This window comes from Miscanthus floridulus, chromosome 9, assembly GCF_019320115.1.
Source record: "Miscanthus floridulus cultivar M001 chromosome 9, ASM1932011v1, whole genome shotgun sequence".
NCBI classification, from domain to species: Eukaryota; Viridiplantae; Streptophyta; class Magnoliopsida; order Poales; family Poaceae; genus Miscanthus; species Miscanthus floridulus.
The window spans coordinates 45,264,898-45,286,256 of record NC_089588.1 but is presented as its reverse complement, the minus strand read 5'-3'; the positions used below and the strand labels follow the sequence as shown (position 1 = coordinate 45,286,256).

At 47.6% G+C, this 21,359-nt stretch overlaps 1 protein-coding gene across 1 annotated transcript; it reads right to left on the bottom strand.

Moving 5' to 3' along the window:
* Positions 1–753: 753 nt before the first annotated feature.
* On the bottom strand, positions 754–19,719 carry LOC136479787 (putative serpin-Z6A). The gene is made up of 6 exons (XM_066477538.1): positions 19,309–19,719; positions 19,119–19,221; positions 11,863–12,269; positions 11,343–11,799; positions 988–1,211; positions 754–945 (listed from the first exon to the last, which is right to left on the bottom strand). Exons 1-6 carry the CDS (start codon positions 19,717–19,719, stop codon positions 754–756), a joined length of 1,794 nt encoding a protein of 597 aa, XP_066333635.1.
* Between the last annotated feature and the right edge of the window lie 1,640 nt (positions 19,720–21,359).

Here is a 21,359-nt window from a genome sequence, read left to right as displayed (position 1 = left end):
ATAGTCAGGATTATGGATTATACTATTCTAGGTTGCTTAGATTTCTAGGTTATAGGCGCTGGATTATTGTCTATTCACCTATAATCTCCTATTAGTAGGTTTAAGATAGGTCATAGGATTACAATACTATTGGTTGGAATATTGTAATCCAACGGATTATTTTATCTGATTACTATGGTCCAAAAAAATGACCCAATCAGATCCTATGTTTATCCCCAATCAAAAATTGTTTTGTGAAAAATTGTGTGGCCTTGGCATGGTTTACGTGATGTTTGGGTGTTCCTTTGTCCAATTTACGTCCAAACAAGTGCTTACCGAGGTTTCAGTAACAAGAATGCAAAGAAAAAGAAATTCCCCTCTGTCGATGATTTCAGAAGCGATATCACACAAGAAAATTATACAAATAAAAAGAAAAATATGGGCAACGTGATCTGAACCCGAGAGAGAGAGAGAGAGAGAGAGAGAGAGAGCAAGAAATAGGTTTGATAGCTCTCACCACAGGATGAATTCAATCAGAAAAACCACAAACGAAACCTTGGATACTTTAGCAGGTGCGCTTCTCTTGTTATATATGCCATATATTGTCATCTTCTCGATCGTTTCATGTCACTATGTATATGCGTCAGATATTGGTCAGTAAGAAATTCTAATTTCTACGGAGGCAACTCGATCGAACTCTAGCTTACAATTAGCTAGGCCACATTTTAGTGTACTTATATTAATATGAAGTATCAGAAGTTTACTAACAGGCCATCACGCTGAAATCGAAGGGTCGAGGACGCGGCCAACAAAGATGATAGCACGAGACACCTCCTGGATCAGAAAGAACACAAATGGGTGGTCAGCAACGAAATCCACCTTCACCGGCTGATCCATTATCGCACTTGCCCCACAGAGCATGTAGCTGGCAGTGGCACCAATGGCAACGGTGCCACCCTCGTTCACCTCGAGCACCACCTTATGGCAGACGTCGGCAACCTCGTTCACCTCAAGCACCGCCTTATGGCAGACGTCGGCAACGTACAGCGGCCTGCCAGCAGCGTCCTCGTCATGCTTGGCCGCCATGTCGTCCAGGTCAGCTTCGCCAGCAACGAAAACGGAATTGATCCCCATGCCGTTTCTCAGCACCTGCCTCACGCTGCCGGAGGCGGACAGCTTGAACTTGGGCAGCCGGAAGTCCCCGACGGGGACATGCAAGGTCAGCAGGCGCACTACCAGAAACACTAGCATTGCTGTGCGTTCATGGCACACAGCGAAGCCCCAAAAACACTCGGCAAAGGCTTTGCCGAGTGTTACACTCGGCAAACAGTACACGGCGTACACAGTGCCGACAAAAGTTTCTTTGCCAAGTGTTTTTTATCAAGCACTCGACAAAGACTTTGCCGAGTGCTCAAACCGACGCTCGGCCGAGTGCTCAAACCGACGCTCGGCAAAAAAAAAAAGCAATAGGACGCCACGGAGACGGTCATGGCGCGTTTGCCGAGTGTCTAACCGCCTGGGAACTCGGCAAACTGGCCCTTGTTTGCCGAGTGCTCCGGCCCTGACACTCGGCAAACGTGCCTTTGTTTGACGAGTGTCCCAGCCCAGACACTCGGCAAACATGGCTTCCTTGCCGAGTGTCACCGTGACACTCGGCAAAGATGACCATTTTAGGCCCAGAATGCATAAATTTTTGCCACGTGGCCTCTTTGCCGAGTGTATTTCGCATGGCACTCGGCAAATAGCCCTTTTTCAAGTGTAACACTCGCCAAAGTTACCATATATATCCAGTTTATTTGGTTCGGTCACATATAACATAGCACACTAAAATAAATATTACATCCATCACAGATAGTTCACAATAAGCACCACACACAGTTCATATGGATATATCGACAATACGTAAATGCAAATAGACTTCAGAGTCACAAGTAGGTTCATCCACAATCACAAATGCAAATAAAATTCAGATTCACAAGTAAGTTTGTTCGCAGTCGCTCTCCAGGCTCATCAGAAATGCAAATAAATGTAGTCATTGTGACCACGGTCGGTCATAAGGCTCATTCGATGCCGCAGATTGATTCTGCATAAAGGAGAAGAGATAAATCATTCACAGTGATTGAGAACGAAATATACAAGTATTAGAAATAAACTAGCAACTAGAAACGGTGATTATAAGATTGTGAAGTGACTCACAGTGCCAAAAATAGTATTTGGAGCAGGTTGAGGAGGAAGGACTGGCATCGGTGGCGGAGGTTGACCGATTGCAGCGTAAACACCCCTCATCATTTCAGACATCTGGGCTCGCTCAGCATCCATCTTCTGCCGCTCTGCCTCCATCCTCTGCCGCTCTACCTCCATCCTCGCCTCTAGCTCCTCCCAGTGCCTGGTTTCTTGTTCCAGCTGAGCCTACAATATTTCATGCCAATGTTACAATGCAATGCAAAAGTATGTAAAAATCAATGAATGATGAATAAAACAGAAATAACCTGGGGGTGTGTCCATCTGGAACTGTGTAGAGATTGAAGGGGTTGTTGTGCTGTAGACAACATATTGTAATACGCTTTTGTGGTTGGCTCTAGCTCCTCATCCCTACATCCTTCATCGAAGTGTGCTTCATGAAAGTCATTTAACATGTATCCTACCCCGACATTATAATCCTCGATGCGTTGTCTCACGACCTCATCTCTCACATGATCGGATTCACCATGGTAGATCTACCGGGTATAGTCTGCCATAAATCCATTCTTGCAAAGATGTTGACCCATGACCTTCTTTGTTTGTCGACGCGAGTTTGCACAAATACTACAGGGACACCAAGTGACACGCACTCCTTTAACCCCTGCAAACGCTAGTTCCAAGAAAGCATCGGTCTTCTGAATGCATTCATCGGTCAATGAACCCTGACTAGAGCGGCCCGTGTACATCCATTCACGGGCACCCATCCTCTAACATATCAGCAAGTAATATAAAAATCAATTGCATCTACAAGTTCCTATACTGTCTAATAGGTGAAGATAGGTCCTAATCCCACCCGATGATGTGTAGATAGGGTTAGTTTCCATGCTCTACTCCTATCCGAGATAGCATTTTGGCAGCACCTCCCCGCTATTCTCTAAATACACGGCAGGGAGATTGTGTATCTGGAGAACAGCAGGGAGATGCTGCCGAAACTCTGTCTCGGATCAGAGTAGAGCATGGAAACTAACCCCATCTACACATCCTCGGGCTATCCAAAAAACATGGACAATTCGAAACAGACACGATTATAGATATGCAAAGATCTACATATTTCCAATTGTGTCTCTTTTGAATGGGAGACGCCTAGCTAGGTTATGTGATATACGAACATCCTATGTTTCACATCATACGGAAAGAGGGGTGTAGGATGCCTCACCTTGCTGTCCTACAAAGTGACGAGTCAAGGACAGTGGGGAATGATCTTTGCAATAGCCTCTCCTGCAACAAAGGAACATAATAGTGTCAATTATAAATTTTGGCAGCATCTCCCCTACACGGTGAGGTAACCACGACTTGCAACAAACCAACGGCATGATGGCCGGCAACCACATACACAACAAACCAATGGCACGATGGCCAACAACCACATACATAGCTTATACCGTGCAAAACCACGAAAGGTAGAAGGTGGGGGGCGGTTGGAGGGTGATGCACGGAGCGGCGTACGACGGCGGTAGGGGAGTCCACTACTATGTAAGTACCTAAATTTAACTATGTAAGTACCTAAATTAACAAAGTAGTGCATTACTTGAAGCTAATTATCTAATTATAATCAATATTATAAAATTTTACCTGTCAAACGCTGGCACACACGAACCCGATCGCTCGGTGGCGAGCACTACAGGGAGGGCCTACAAGGGAGGAGAGGCACGTAGTCCTAGGCTGGGCGACCTATGGGGAGGGTCCTAGGAGGCGAGGCCCCTAGCCCCCGGCCATGCTGCCCCTGGTTGGGTGGCTGGTGGGGAGGGTCCTAGGAGGCGAGACCCCCGGCCAAGATGACCCTTGGGAGGCGAGGACTGCGGGGAGGTCATGCTAGAGGGGAAGGCGGGAAGGAGCAAGCAAGCGGGGGATGCGGGGTGGAGGCGAGGAGGAGTGGGCGGGTGGGGGAGGTGGCGCGAAGGCAAGAAGGATCGGGCGCTCGGGGAGGAGGGGGCTGGTGAAGACGCTGACGGCGTTGAGGTGCCGGCGTGGGGGACGGTGAGCCCGGACGGGCCAGGGAGCGGCGTAGGGGGTGGCCCGGCTAGGGCTAGGGGCGGTGCAGGGGTTGGTGGTGGCGGCATAGGGGCGCAGGTGCGGGAGGTGCCGGCAGGGCCACCGCTTGGCTGGATCTCACCGGCTGTAGCCTGGCCGTGGGGCTTAGCTCGCCCACGCGCCAGCAGACTCGGAGCTCGCCCTTACAGCTGCGCCTCCAGAGCTCGCCAGTTGGCCGCGGAGCTCGCCGGACGCCTCCCCATCTCCTCCTCTTCCTTTGACCTAGCAACGCTCGCCGGTGGCGGGTGTGGGTGAGGGAGCGTCGTGCCGGTGCCGTTGAGTGTGTGTGTGAGGGTGCATGTGAGTGGTGGCGGTTGACTCCATATTAGGATGCTTTGCCGAATGTTCGAGATCTGACACTCGGCAAAGCTGGAGTTTGCTGAGTGTCAGATCAGGGCACTCGGCAAATCCCAGCTTTGCCGAGTGTCAGATTAGGGCACTCAGCAAATCCCAGCTTTGCCGAGTGTCAGATCGAAGCACTCGTCAAAGCCCATCTTTGCCGAGTGTCGGATGGGGCAATCGACAAACCCAGTTTGTTTTCACTTTCCTTCTCTTCCTTCTTTTCTAGAACGTGTTTTTCTAAATTTGTTCTGATGTACTTTGAAAATACCTTGTCAAATTCACTCAACAATATATATTTGATTTTTCTACAAATATTATTCCATTATTTCATGCACTTATAGCTCAAATTCAATTTATATCTTTTAAAATTCTATAATTGCACTTAATAAATTAAAATTATCTAACAGATCCAAAAAATTACCAAAATTTCATATGAAACAATCTATGTTCTCTATTGCCTATACAAAAAGTTTTGAAGCCAAACCCCAATTCGACCGTCACTTTGACCCCAAATTATCTAACAGATCCAAAAATCTTACCAAATCCTTTTCAACGCAATGATTCTTCTTCTGAGATGCTTCGGTTTGTAAACATCGTACGTGACAAAATTGTGTGAAACCATCTCAATTTTTTACCATAGCCTCCACAAATGATATCATCACATCATGACAAATCTCATAAATTTCAGACTTCGTTTGCTTTTTTAGAATTTTTAAACCATTCGGCCACACATCTGTGGTCATGTTTCATGAACCAGATGTTCAAAATTTCTTTTCATTTCCCGGATAAGGCCTCACACCGGTGTCAATAACATGAATATCATTTTTCTACTCATTTTATTCTATTATTTGAATCACTTGCATTTCAAATTTGACTTATACCAAAAAATTCCTTGAAATGCAATAAATTAATTAAATATAACAAACAGATCCAGAAATATACCTAATCTTAACATTGAGTACCATATGTTGTATGTGGAGAGTAGAAAAAGTTTCAAGGTTAGAAGAGAAACAAACTTATTTCTTTGTCGGGTGCTAGAAAAAAAACACTCGACAAACTTATTTCTTTGCGGAGTGTAAAGAAAAAATCACTCGGCAAACCTATTTCTTTGCCGAGTGCCACTAAGGGACACTCGTCAAAGTACTAACGACCGGCACACTAACTGATGGATGTCCATGTGGCGGTTTTTTACCGAGTGCCTAGATTTTGTCACCCTCGTTCACCTCGAGCAACACCTTATGGCAAATGTCGGCAACCTCGTTCACCTCGAGCACCGCCTTATGGCAAACATTGGCAACGTATAGCGGCGTGCCAACAACATCCTCATCGCGCTTGGCCGCCAGTCGGCCAGGTCAGCTTCGCCAGCAACGAAATCGGAATTGATCCCCATGCATTTTCTCAGCACCTGCCTCACGCTGCCGGAGGCGGACAGCTTGAACTTGGGCAGCTGGAAGTCCCCAACGGGGATATGCAAGGTAGGAAGGCGCACTACCAGAAACACTAGCTTTGACATGTTTCCACGGCACACGGCGAAGCCCAAAAAATACTCGGCAAAGGCTTTGCCGAGTGTTACACTCCGCAAACAGCACACGGCGTACACAGTGTCGGCAAAAGTTTCTTTGCCGAGTGTTTTTTATTGGGCACTCGGCAAAGACTTTGCCGAGTGCTCAAACCGATGCTCGGCAAAAAAAAGCTATGGGATGCCGTGGAGACGGTCATGGCGTGTTTGCAGAGTGTCTAACCGCCTAGGAACTCAGCAAATTGGCCCTTGTTTGCCAAGTGCTCCGGCCCTGACACTCGGCAAACGTGCCTTTGTTTGACGAGTGTCCCAGCCCTAACACTCGGCAAACATGGCTTCTTTGCTGAGTGTCACATCCTGGACACACGGCAAAGACTAGCCATTCTAGGCCTAGATTTTGGCCTCTTTGCTGAGTGTCACCGTGATACTCGGCAAAGATGGCCATTTTAGGCCCTGAATGCACAAATTTTTGCCACGAGGCCTCTTTGCCGAGTGTATTTCGCATGGCACTCAGCAAATAGCCCTTTTGGCGAGTGTAACACTCGGCAAAGTTACCATATATATCCGTTTTATTTGGTTCGGTCACATATAACGTACAACACTCAAATAAACATTGCATCCATCACAGATAGTTCACAAGCAGTTCATATGGATATATCGACAACACATAAATGCAAATAAACTTCAGAATCAAAAGTTGGTTTATTCACAATCACAAATGCAAATAAAATTCAGATTCACAAGTAAGTTTGTTCATAGTCACTTTCCAGTCTCATCAGAAATGCAAATAAGCATAGTCACTGTGGCCACGGTCGGTCATAAGGCACATTCGATGTCGCAGATTGATTCTGCACAAAGGAGAAGAGATAAATCATTCACAGTGATTGAGAACAAAACATACAAGTATTAGAAATAAACTAGCAACAAGAAATAGTGATTAATTCTGTGGAAACTAAAAGTAGCTAAGTTACAGTTATTGACAATGAAACAGTGATTACAACATTAACTACAAACCAGAAATAAACTAGAAATTAGAAACTAGAAACATACGAACATCACAAAGGAGAAAAGATTGATTCTGCATAAACTACAAATGACGATTATAAGGTTGTGAAGTGACTCATAGTGCCAGAAATAGTATTTGGAGCAGGTTGAGGAGGAGGGACTGGCATCGGTGGCGAAGGTTGACCAATTACAGCGTAAACACCCCTCATCATTTTAGACATCTGGGCTCGGTTAGCATCCATCCTCTGCCGCTCTACCTCCATCCTCGCCTCTAGCTCCTCCCGGTGCCTCGTTTCTTGTTCCAGCTGAGCCTACAATATTTCATCCCAATGTTACAATGCAATGCAAAAGTATGTAAAAATCAATGAATGATGAATAAAATAGAAATAACCTAGAGTGCGTCCATCTGGAACCGTGTAGAGATTGAAGGGGATAACGAACATGGGCCAACAAGTGTATGAGGTAGCCACCATTCCATAAGGATTGAACCCATCTATTGCCAGCGCAACACGTACATTATGAGCCTCTAGAGCTTTCTCAGGATGAATCATATCAAACCTTGTCCATACTTCACCATCGGATGGATGCACCAGCTTCTTAGGTTTGTATCGACATCTGTATTTGTGCCATGTCATCTATTTCGCGGATTCCACATTCATTTAAAGGCATTGGATCCTTGGTATGAATGGAAGGTACCAAAGGATCTTCATGGGGATTGCGAGCTGCCTCTTATGACCATCACCAATCTACCTCTAGGAACCTAGAGGCTTTACACTTCACACAGTACTTTGATTCTGCATGTTCTTTCCTAAATAAGATGCATCCCTTCGGACAAGCATGTATTTGCTCATATGGCATCTTAAATGCATGAAGGAGTTTCTTTGCCTCATACACGCTCTTTGGCAGAATGTGACCATCCGGGAGCAGGCTACCAAAAACCATCAGCATAACATCAAAGGCTTCTTGACTCCAGCTAAATTGGGACTTTACGGTCATTAGGCGTGCAATGGCATCCAGTTGAGAAACCTTGGTATGCCCGTCAAGGGTTGCTATGCTGCAGACAACATATCGTAATCGCTTTTGTGGTTGGCTCTGGCTCCTCATCCCTATGTCCTTCATCGAAGTGTGCTTCATGAAAGTCATTTAACAAGTATCCTACCCCGGCATCATAATCCTCGATGCGTTGTCTCACGACCTCGTCTCTGACACGATCGGATTCACCATGATAGATCCACCGGGTATAGTCTGCCATAAATCCATTCTTGCAAAGATGTTGACCCATGACCTCCTTTGTTTATTGACGCGAGTTTGCACAAATACAGCAGGGACACCAAGTGACACGCGCTCCTTTAACCCTTGCAAATGGCAGTTCCAAGAAAGCATCGGTCTTCTGAATCCATTCATCGGTCAACGAACCTTGACAAGAGCAGCCCATGTGCATCCACTCAAGGTCATCCATCCTCTAACATATCAGCAAGTAATATAAAAATCAATTGCATCTACAAGTTTCTATATTGTCTAATAGGTGAAGATAGGTCCTAATCTCACCCGAGGATGTGTAGATGGGGTTAGTTTCCATGCTCTACTCCTACCCAGATAGAATTTCAGCAGCACCTCCCCGCTGTTCTCCAAATACACGGCAGGGAGATTGTGTATCTGGAGAACAATAGGGAGATGCTGTCGAAACTCTATCTCAGATCAGAGTAGAGCATGGAAACTAACCTCATCTACACATCCTCGGGCTATCCAAAAAATGTGGACAATTCGAAATAGATACGATTATAGATATGCAAAGATCTGCATATTTCCAACCGTGTCTCTTTCGAACGGGAGACACCTAGGTAGGTTACATGATATATGAACATCCTATGTTTCACATCATATAGAAAGAGGGGTGTAGGATGACTCACCTTGCTGTCCTGCAAAGTGACGAGTCAAGGATAGTGGGGAATGATCTTTGCAATAGCCTCTCCTGCAACAAAGGAACATAATAGTGTCAATTATAAATTTTGACAGCACCTCCCCTGCACGGTGAGGTAACCACAACCTACAACAAACCAACGGCACGATGGCCGACAACCACATACACAGCAAACCAACGGCACGATGGCCGACAACCACATACACAGCTTATACCTTGCAAAACCACGATAGGTAGAAGGTGGGGGCGGCGGAAGGGTTAGGCACGGAGCGGCGTACGGTGGCGGAAGGGGAGTCCACTACTATGTAAGCACCTAAATTTAACTATGTAAGTACCAAAATTAACAAAGTAGTCCACTACTTGAAGCTAATTATCTAATTAAATTCAATCTTACAAAAATTTACCTGTCAAACGCTGGCACACGCGAACCCAGGCAGCTCGATGGCGAGCACTACTGGAAGGGCTTGTAAGGGAGGCGAGGCAGGGAGGAGCGGGCGAGCTGGGGATGCGAGACGGAGGCAGGGAGGAGTGGGCGGGTGGGGGCAGGCGGCGTGGAGGTGGGAAGGAGCGGGCGGGCGAAGACGCCGGCGTGGGCGACCGCGAGCCCAGCCGGGGCAGGCTGCGGCACAGGGGCTGGCGGCGTCGGCGTGACGTGGGCACGGGAGGTGTCGGTGGGGCCACTGCTAAGCTAGATCTCACTGGCTGCAGCTCAGCCGCAGGGCTTAGCTCGCCGGGGGGGCCAAAGCTCGCCCACGCGCCGACAGACCCGGAGCTCGCCCTCGCGGCTGCGCCTCCAGAGCTCGCCGGTTGGCCACGCAGCTCGCCGGACGCCTCCCCTTCTCCTCCTCTTCTTCCAACCTAGCAACACTCGCCGGCGGTGGGTGCGGGTGAGGGAGCGTCATGCTGGTGTGGTTGAGTTTGTGTGTGAGGGTGCATGTGAGTGGTGGCGGTTGACTCCATATTAGGACGCTTTGCCGAGTGTCCGAGATCTGACACTCGGCAAAGCTGGGGTTTGCCGAGTGTCAGATCGGGGCACTCGGCAAATCCCAGCTTTGCCGAGTGTTGGATTGGGGAACTCAGCAAAGCCCATCTTTGCCGAGTGTCGTATGGGGCACTCGGCAAACCCGGTTTTTTTTTTCATTTTCCTTCTTTTCCTCCTTTTCCATAACGTGTTTTTCTAAACTTGTTCCGCTGTACTTTGAAAATACATTGTCAAATTCACTCAACAATATATACTTGATTTTTCTACCAATATTATTCCATTATTTCATGCAGTTATATCTGAAATTCAATTTATATGAATTAAAATTATATAATTGCACTTAATAAATTAAAATTATCAAGCGCATCCAAAAAATTACCAAAATTTCACATGAAACAATCTATGTTCTCTTTGCCTATACAGAAAGTTTTGAAGCCAAGCCCCAATTCGACCTGTCACTTTTACTCCAAATCTTACCGAATCCTTCTCAACGCTACTATTCTTCTTCTGAGATGCATTGGTTTGTAAACATCGTACGTGACAAATTATGCGAAACCATCTCAATTTTTTACCATAGCCTCCACATATGATATCATCACATCGTGACAAATCTCATGAATTTGAGACTTCGTTTGCTTTTTTTAGAATTTAAAAACTATACGGCCACAAATTTGTTGTCGTGTTTTTTGAACAAGATGTTTGAAATTTCTTTTCATTTCCTGGGTAAGGCCTCGCACTGGACTCAATAACATGAATATCATTTTTCTACTCATTTTATTCTATTATTTGAATCACTTGCAGTTCAAATTTGACTTATACCAAAAAATTCCTTGAAATGCAATAAATTAATTAAATATAGCAAACAGATCCAGAAATATACAAAATCTTAACATGGAGTACCACATGTTGTATGTGGAGAGTATAAAAAGTTTCAAGGTCAGAAAAGAAAAAAAACTTATTTTTTTTGCCGAGTGCCAAAAAAACACTCGACAAACTTATTTATTTGCCGAGTGTAAAAAAACAACACTCGACAAACTTATTTCTTTGCCGAGTGCTACTAACGGATACTCGACAAAGTACTAACAGTCGGCACACTAACTGACGGATGTCCACATGGCGGTTTTTTACCGAGTGCCTAGATTGTACCGAGTGTTTTTACTAGTTTGCCGAGTGTTTTTTTTCAGCACTCGGCAAAAATTTTGTTTGCTGAGGGTAATTATTTTGCTGAGTGTTTTTTTTTGCAGCACTCGGAACGAAGGATTGCACTCGACAAGCACCCTTGCACTCGGCAAATCTTCTGCTTCCGGTAGTAGCGGACTAGCGGTAGTGCGAGAACCCGGGGCCAGAGGACATCTCAATGAGACCTGGGAGCCCGTCCCGCTCGTTAGGCTGGAAGATGCACATGGAGTATTTCGGGGCGGGGTCATCGCCAACATTGCTCTGTGATGATGATCCCTTACGTGGTGCTGGTGCCCGTGCTGGTGCCGGTGATCTGTATGGGAGCTTGAGCACCTTGTACCCGTTCCGGATGGCGATGTACTGGCTGTGCACTGAGTACATGAAGGGCACGTCGGCATTGCTGCCGTCGAGGCGGTGGAACTTGTCCACCACCGTGTGCGCCTTGGCGAACGGCGCCTCCCATCTGCCCCTGAAGCAGATGGCGCTGGAGAGCACGAGGCTTGTCAGTGTGTTCACTGAACTGGGATCAAGGATCGAGTCAATGTGCTTGTTAGTCGCCGCCGCCAAACAGCCGTTGATCTCGCCAACTGCCTTCTCCGGCTTCACGAAAAGAGAAAATTAAATTTTGTTTCAGTGCAATCTATTAATTAATTAAGACCTCACCTCGTTACTGAAGTCGACGGCGTGCGCCTCGGCGTTGTAGGACGCGGCGGCGGCGTCGCGGAAGGCCGGCAGGAGCGCCCACGCCGGGTCGTGCGACGCGCCGCACGCGAACGCGACGGCCGGCCCGCCCGACCGCGACCGGTCTGCGTGCGCGCGCTCTGTGGCGCGGCGGGCGAACGCGGCGAGGTCATCGCGGGAGTCTCCGCCGAGCGCGTCAAGGAGCTCCTGGAGCGTGCCGCCGCGGGCGCCGGCGGCCAGCAGCGCTAGCGCGGCGTAGACGGGCACCGGCGAGAAGACGAGGTTGACGGCGGCGGTGGGGCCGCCCGGCTCCCCCGTGACGTCGGGCGGCGCTTGTAGTTGCCTGGTGAAGCAGAGCGCAAGCGCCGTTAGGCTGGCGGCGTTGGATACTTGATCTCCGTTGCTTTGGCGTCATGGCTAAGTTGAATACTTGATCGGCGATGTTTTTTTTTTTTGTGTGTGTGTGTGTCAGGATCGAATCGCAGTCGGAGCTCGGGATCAATAATATAAGGAACTTTTGTCTAGTTCTCATACAAATCCAATATCCGCGATTAATATTAGTACCATATTAAAACTCGTATTCCATTCCAATTTCTATGGCATCGGCGAAAAAAATCTGTGTGGGCGTGGAGCCGGCGGAAGGCTCCAGATCATGCGGTTGCAACCCTGATGCCGTCATGTCGATGCACGGCACGTGGAGTTGTGGACACGCACCAAAGAAGATATCCAGACGCCGCGCGCTCCCGGCTCGGCTCCAGATCAACTTCAACTCGGGTTGGCTGTTACCGGTACCGGTCGGCTCGCCTTCCAGAAAAAGCGCTGTACCGGTACCGGTACTGGTGGCACATAGTCCTCGACGGAAAATCGCCATCGGCAACGGCTATGGCGTTGTGGACGGGACGGGACGGGCTGGCCGCCGGCTGCGGCGAGGAGCGGGTCCATGCATGGTCTGCCCCGGCGAGATGACCAGCGTCCGTGAATGTGTGATTGTCACTGCAAAGAACAATGTTAGCCTATGGTTGGGCCTTTCGTCTTCTCCATTCCTCCTCCACTGTGTTCACCTTCTTCCTGGAGACTCCATGTACTCCCTCCATATTGTTAATTCAAGTCATTTTGACAACGACACGGTCTCCGAAGCATAACTTTGACTTCTTATTTTTGTAAAAATATTCTTTAGAAAGTGATATATGTATATTTTTATGAAAGTACTTTTGAATACAAATCTATTCATATGTTTTTCATATTTTCAAACTCAACAACTTAAAAGTTATTCATAATTTATATTCCAATGTTTGACACAAGCCTCGTCCAAAACGACTTGAATTACCGGTACGAAGGGAGTATTTTTTATTCATCTCAGTGCTTTCTTCTCTACTATCCTCAAACCCTTCGCTGTGCTTCCCTTCTTGAATTCCACCTCAATTGTATCAGATTATATTATCATCAGAATTCATGTGCTTGTAATGGAGTTGTGAGGTTGTGTTAATATAATTGGTATAAAAGAGAGACGATTCCTTGGGGCTTTTGGCATGGTCATGGAGATGCCATTGGAAACGCAAAGGAGTAGTGGGTTTGATTTGAGGATGAATTGTTGCATGTGTATTGACTATAAAAGTAGTGCCTACAAGGTGTTTGATAAAATGTTCACAGGTGGATTTGAGGACTGCAAGGCCCCATCACTAAAGGTTTGCTACCCTATCACTCAAGGTGTGCTTAATTAAGTCTTTTGTCCATTTGGAGATGTGGAACGAGTGCTTGTGTTTTTGGATTAGACCGTGTGTTTGCTTCGGTCATTTTTCAATCTTTTTTTTTGTGTGTAAAGGGTCATTTTTCAATCTAAGCATGCTGCTGCTGAAGCATTTGGAGCCTTGCACGGTCGACACATTTATGATGGCTGCTATCAGCTCGACATAATGTGGGCATCATCTCAAGGTCACGACAACACCAACTTGGCCATGAGCTGTTGTCACACTACGAATTCATCTTTGACTATCGCCATGGGCACATATCTGAAACCAGCCTTGTCGTTGCATTTGTAGCAGACACTGAACTTGTATCTAGCATCACCAACATCGAGTTTCCCACCACATGTTTGATGCTTGGCCTCGATGTCAATACCGGGCTTAGCCTTGCAAAAGTGGCATAGCCACTCGTGGAGCCCTATAGGATCGAGATGGCTGATTAGAGGGGGTAAATAGTCATTTCTAAAAATTAATCACAAGAGCTAGCCAATTTAGATACGGAAGTGAACTAAGAGTCTAGCCTCAACTACACTCCTCTAGCTATAGTTTGCTAGCAACCTAGAAAAGGATATGAACTAGAGAGCAACTAGGGTACCGGGATAGAGGGAGCTCACCTAAACAACTCTAGTTTGCAAGATCAAACAATCTAAGCAACTAGAGTACAAGCAAGCGCATGGGAGCTCTTACACATACTAGTGAGAAAAACAGTAAACACTAACTAAAGTCTACACTATTAAGCTACTACACAAGGCACGAGCTCAACAACACAAGCACAATATATTGCAATTAAGTAAACTTGTGTTGAGATATGCAAACCACGGATGACACACAATGTTTTTCGCATGGTTCAGTAACTTGCCAGTCACTTAGTCCATGTTGAGGCGAGTTCTAGGATTGCCGCTCCTCTTGTTAGCTCCAAAGCCCGCAAGCTTCGGACTGCCCCGCAAGGTAGGCTCCGACATGAGCATTAAACCTTGAGCCAGACGAATCAATTAGACACCCACACAAACCTTGATTCTACTAGACATGCTCTTTGCCTTCCTCCGGTGGGGATGAGCTCAATAGCCCCTCACAAATCCTTCTCCGGAGCACCGCACAATCTTCTTGCGTGCTTCACGGAGATATAATCACAAAGCCGTCTAGGAACCGGCAAGTCTCAAGAGTAACAAGAATCCACACTTGCAAATCACCACCCAGTGCCACTCGATTAGTCAATTAATTGCACTAGGATCAATATCTAAGTCACTAAACTTGTCTCACATGAAGTATATGAGTAGGAGAGGTGAGGAGAGGCTCTCTTGATGTATGTCAACTTTCCAAAGTGCCAAGATGTAAAACTTCCGTTCATTTGGAATCTTTTGGCATCATATAAACTTGCCTTTGCATTGCATCCTAGCAAGTAGATAGGTTTTTCATTTAGTATTCATTATTATTTGCTTGCTTTGGTCATGTTGTCATCAAGCACAAAAAAGGGGGAGATTGTAAGGAAAATGGACCCTTGGCCCATTTAGTTTGGATTTTGGTGTTTGATGATCAATATGACCAAGTTGGACTAATATGTTTGCAAGTGTTTATTTTGTAGCCCAATAGGTTGCATGGCGGACTTAGATTTATTTGGAGCGATAAGAGTTTGATCAACATAAAAAACGGAACCTTAGAAGATGTGTTTATAACTTAGAAGAGAAAAGAAGAATCCAAGATGCAAGAAGGAAGATGCCCGAAGAAATGAAGACGAAGATACACAAAGAATGGAGCAATGGGCTGCTGCATCAGCAGCAGCAGACATGTCCGGTGTTGCACCGGACACCCCACCAGATGGGGCATCCAGAGAGCGTGCAGCACGGGCTTCCGCAACCAGAGGGCACCGGTGTGACTGGTGTGCACCGGTTATGGTGCTCCGGACACGGCGTCCATAGAGGTTGCAATCGGGTTGGAGCAGTCCATAGGGCACTGGTCATCACCGGTGTCGCACCGGACACCAGGCACCGGACAGGTCCGGTGCACCGGTCATACACTGTGCTCCAATGGTCGGCTGTCAGAAGCCTAATGGCTAGTTTTTGAAAGGGCACTGAACATGTCCGATGTGCCGCACCGGACATGTCTGGTGACTGCGCAAAAAGTTGTCCGGTGCACCGGTCATACACCGCGCTCCAATGGTCGGCTGTCAGATGCCTAATGGCTAGTTTTGGAAAGGGCACCGGACATGTCCGGTGTGCCTCACCGGACATGTCCGATGACTGTGCAAAAAGCTGTTGCAGTTTCCAATGGCTAGTTTTGGCATGGGGGCTATAAATACTTGCTCCAATTGGCCATTTGAGGGGTGGAAGAGCTGAGGGAAGGTGCTAAGGTATTCATAAACCACATTGGAGCTCCCCATATGCATAGGGCTTAATAGATCACTTTGTCATTAGCATAGGTGCTTTGCGAAGTGCTTAGGTTGGTTAGACCACGCTCATATGCGCTCGCTCTAGGTTTAGGCCTAGTGTTTATTGAGGTTTGCACAACTCTTGCCACTCGGTGCTTGTGTGCACCATTGTTGTACTCGGTGGGGCTTGTAGTCTTGCGAGACCACAACAACCGCGTTTGTGTTGTGGCTGCCACTGTGTACCAGAGGGAACACGGCCCGCGACTTTTCAATCGGAAGCTTGATAGTGAAGACGGCTAGGAGCGGTCCGGGAGAGGCTTGCCAGAAGGCACACACCAGAGACCCACTTGCGTGTGGGGAAGGCCCGGGCTATCCACAGAGATACCCAACCAGGAGCTTGGCCCTTGCGTGGGGCTCCAACAAGGACTAGGGGGGAGCTTGCGCACTTCTCGATACCTCGATAAAAATACCAGAGTCATGGACGGGAGTTTGCATCTCTACCTCACTTAAGCTTCCACGTTTACATTGTGTACCTTGGTTGTGTGCTTTACCTTTCATAGCTTTGTTGATAGGCTAGTTGATAGGATTGGAACCTAGGTTGCATAACTCTTTTGTGGTAGAGATATCAACACACCTAGCAAAATCGTAGTTGCACATTTAGATAACTTACTTTATTGCATAGGTTTTAGTGAGGCTGAAAATAGAGGCCATAGTTAGAAAATAGATTTTAAGTTGCCTAATTCACCCCCCTCTTTGGCGCCATGATCCTTACAAGTGGCATCAGAGCCAGGTTGGCTCATATTAGACCCTTGGTTTTACCGTCGTTGAGCCAACGTCGTTTAGAGAGGGAAGGATGGATATCTCTAGACCTCCACACTTTGACAGCACTAATTTCCTCTACTATAGTGATAGAATGGCTTGCTACCTTGAAGCGGTAGATCTTGGTGTTTGGAGAGTCACCCGCGATGGGATGAAACACCTTAAGAATCCCAAGAAACCAACTACGGGTGATGAAAAAGAAATTCACCTTAATGCTAGAGCTAAAAATTGGTTGTTTGAATCTTTGAGCATGAAAATTTTTAACCAAGTGTTCACCTTAAAAAGTGCAAATGAAATTTGGTTAAAATTGCATGAGCTCCATGTCGGCACAAGTAATGTCCATGAGCAAAAATATTGCCTAGCTAAACAAAGTTTTGACTCTTTTAAAATGAATGAAAATGAGCTTGTTCGTGATATGTATTCTCGTTTGAATCTAATTATCAATGAACTCAATTCTATAGGATTGACAAATCTAGGTGATGCGAACATTGTGAGGAAGATCATCACCATGGTACCACATGAAAAGTATGCAAGCATCATCACCATCCTTCACAACATGGAGGACTTGAGCAACATGACCCCGGCCATTGTCATTGGCAAGCTAGTGGCATATGAAATGTCACGCAAAATAGGTCAAGAAGAAGCCTTCTCATCAAGCAAAGGCATTGCTCTCTTATGTGGTAAGTAAAAGAAGATGAAGGGCAAGCAAGTTGAGTCAAGCTCAAGCTCAAGCTCCTCAAGTGATGAAGAAGAAGATGAGGATGATGATGATGATGAAGAATCAAGTGATGATGATCAAGCCTCCACCTCATTTCAACACCCTCCATAGAAAACGATAAACATGCGAGCCTTGCAAAAGAAAAAAAGTGAGTGTTGCTTCGACCAAGTCATTTCAAGTAATTGCGCGAGCCTCGCCAAAGAAAAAAGGGGTCGTCGCTTCGACCAAGTCATTTCAAGCAATCGTGCCAGCCTCGCCAAAGAAAAATGGGGACATCACTTCGACTAAGTTGTTTCAAGCAATCGCGCGAGCCTCACAAAAGAAAAGGGGGCGTCACTTCAACTATGCGTTAGGAAAAATGAGCGAGCCTCGCTAAAGAAAAAGGGAGCGCCGCTTCGACCAAGTCATAGAACAAATTGAGCGAACCTCACAGGAACAAAATAACATGGCGCAGAAGCCCAACCTCAGTCAAGCTCATGCAGTCTCATCAGTACAACAACAACCATCGCACTCCACCTCCACACCTTCTAAAAAAACACATAAGTGATTACATATTACAAAACAATACAACAACAACCACAAACACTGCACCGCCTCCCCAACAACCAACAAGAATACAACAGTCGAATAACATGGGCCTTACTACTCCACAACAAAAGACCTTGCAAACATACTAGAAGCAAGGTATTCGGCTAAGCAACCCTACGACGGTACTCCCAAACGCTAGGTGCATCTTCTTGAAAGCAGACATCAAAGCAAACCTCCTCGACCATCTCCTCCTCCACCTCTTCAAGAAGACCTTCGGCAGCAGAGCCAACACCACACTCACCCACCCAAGAACCCCCGTTGGTATCCACAATGGAACCCGAACCACCCTCACCCGAGTCAAAGCCAACTAGTGGCCCCTAGAGCAAGGGCCGCACCGTCACAATAAGCAAGTCCCCGACAAGAACCCTTGCTCGATACATATACCGTCGATCCCTGTCGTCTATCTCAATCGGCTCAGGTTTAGGCACCCTCTACAAACTGTCCTGCCCAAACGTTGCGTTCCCACACCCGAGCACAAAACTTACCGCATCATCCAAGCTCACCTGGTCAGATTCATATCCCAACCCCTTCTTACCAAAAATTTCTTGCCCCGCTCTACGCTCCGATAAGTCAGAGTTCTCCTAGAAAAGACGAGCGCATCTATTCTTAACATCATAAGACCGCACCTTTGCCCACCAAAAATTTTCAAAACCGAACCTTGGCCGCCGAGCCCTCGCATGCTACCACGATTCTCTAGAAACAAACATGTCCTAATAGTTCGTCATGAGCCAAACCATGTCCAAAGCCTAGTGCGCACGCCCTAGAGGAACCTGCGCAACAAGGGCCACCGTCAGACCAACTGTAACTTTTTACAACTGCCAAGGCATTCAAGCCCAGCTCAAATGACCAAAATTCCCTACGGCCAACAACCTCCCTAATACCACGCCTCAGACCAGATCCGATGGATTAGCAGAAGTATCTGCGGGAGCAGTGCCAGCGTCAACACCTTCGGCTGACTCTCGCCCACCATCGCCAGCACCCTCCAACGCATGAGCCTCTGCTGTACCCAATGCCTCCCATGAGCCATGAGCACCCAAGGAATCCCCCAAGGCACTTGGTACAGACACCGCCTTAGTCTCGGAAGAACCACCACCAGCACTTGCATTAAGCTGCATAAAAAAATAACACAAAAAAGAGGTCAACAAAAACCAAATAACATGCACCCCAACAAGCCTAAACACCCAGCACACAAATACCTCCGCCCAACTAGCAGCAGCCTTCTCAGCAGCAAGAACACGACCACCCTTCATCCAAAACTTAGAAACAAATTGCTTCACAATGTTCTGGCAAGCTTCGTCAGACCACCTGACCTCATCCACTGAGGAGAACCTATGCGGAGGACGCCCCAAGGCAGGGGCGTGGTTATAGCCTGTGTGTTGGAATGACCGAGTGACACCAAGAGCCACCACAAAAGCTCCAAAATCACCAACATGGCTAATAATGGGAACCATCAAACCAACTTTGGCCCTGAGCCACTCAGTAAAAGCTCCCGCATCTGCCTCTGGAAGAGCTCCGCTAGGGATAGGCCCCGCCTCTGCCAAAACAGTGTCCAACGCCTCCTTCGTGGACAACATGCAACCACGAAGATCCTCACTCATACGCTTCATACGCGCTTTCCCCTCAGCCACTTGCCCCTCAGCCTTTACCTTAGCCTCCTCCACATCCCTCAGCTCCAACCGAAGGTCGAGATTATGGTTCATAATTTGCTACTCCTCCTCCTGGCTCTTCTGCGAAGCCTCCTTCTCCTTTTTAGCCAATGCCTCAGCCTCCTCAAGCCTCTTTTTAAGCCGCTGGTTCTCCTCGGTAATACAGACAACCGTAGCTTTCTCTGCCTTAATAACCTTCTCCTATCCAGCCAGCCGCTCACGCAACACAGTCTCAATCGCATCACGCTTACGCTTCAGCGCTCGAGGAGCAAGATGGACTGCAACGCGCTCACCTTAGCATCATCAGCAATATCATCAAAATCCTCCCTTAGTCGTTTGGCCTCAGCCTTAGGAAGGCACGTTCACCGGAACACACTGTTAGATTGATCTTTAATCCTAACTGGACCCAACGGCCTAGTTGGGCCTTTGATTCGTGCCCTGATTGGGGGCACCCAACCCACCATGGCTAGAGGGCCCCTGTCACCCTACGCTATAAAAAGAGGTAGGGGCTAGTGGCTCTAATCACAAGGTTGACCTGAGCCGAGCTCCCCACCGACAAACCCTAAACCCGATCTAAGTGAGGGGCGTAGCCAGTGACGGGAAGTACCTCCACCACTGCACTACGCCGCCGTCGATCTTCACCGCCGGCACCACATCTCTGACCTGTCTTCCCTGACCATCACTGCCCATGCGCAGACTTCACCAACGAACCTGATGACGGCCTCTGGATCATCCCCCTCCGTGGTGTCTGGATTGTCAGCCCTCATCCACCCCTCTCTGTTTCTCTCTTGTTGCATTAGAACGTGTTCTAGGTCTTTGATTCATCAAGCACCCCGGCTAGATCTACTCCTAGACGATCCGAATATATTAACAATGGTATCGGAGCCATCGGTTTCTAGGGTTTTAGATCTAGAACGGGAAAACCGATTAGAAAAGGAAGTAGAAGGTTAGATCCAGTGTGGATCTAACAAGAACATAGGGTTTGGTTGAACCCTAACCCTAACTGGGTTAAGGAAATGAGAAAAGAAGAGGGTTTATCCTAACCCAAACCCTAACTGGGTAAAAGAAAGACAAGGAGGGCTCAACACGCGATGCCGAACCCTAAAACCGTAGAGTCCCTCTGGGGAAGATAAACAGTGCCCATTCCAAAACCCTAACCCTAACACAGTTAACCCTAATTCCCATCCCCAATCAGTTGAATCCAAGAACAGAAAAAAGAACCAAATCCGAAGGGGAAGAAGGGGAAGGGGAGTCCTACCTCACCGCTGTGCAGCGCTGCAGTCACGCTGGCGCGTGGGGAAAAGAAGACCGAGCCGGGGGCACTACTCGCTGGGCTCTGGCCAAAGGGGCGCCGCAGCCAGGCCGCTCGATGACGGCGCACTCACCTGCGTGGGGAGCGCGTGCTCTGGCGAGGGGGCCGGCGACGGTGCCAAGTCGTCTGCTCGCTTACACATGCTCTCACTCGGTGGTTGCTGTTGCTGTGCTGAGGAGAGAAAGGAGAGTGGCGAAGAGAGAGAGAGCAAAGAAGCGAATGAGCTAGGGTCACGGGTCAGACGGCCGCGGCCACGGTTTTGTTAGCGCGATATCGCCGCTCGGCTGTT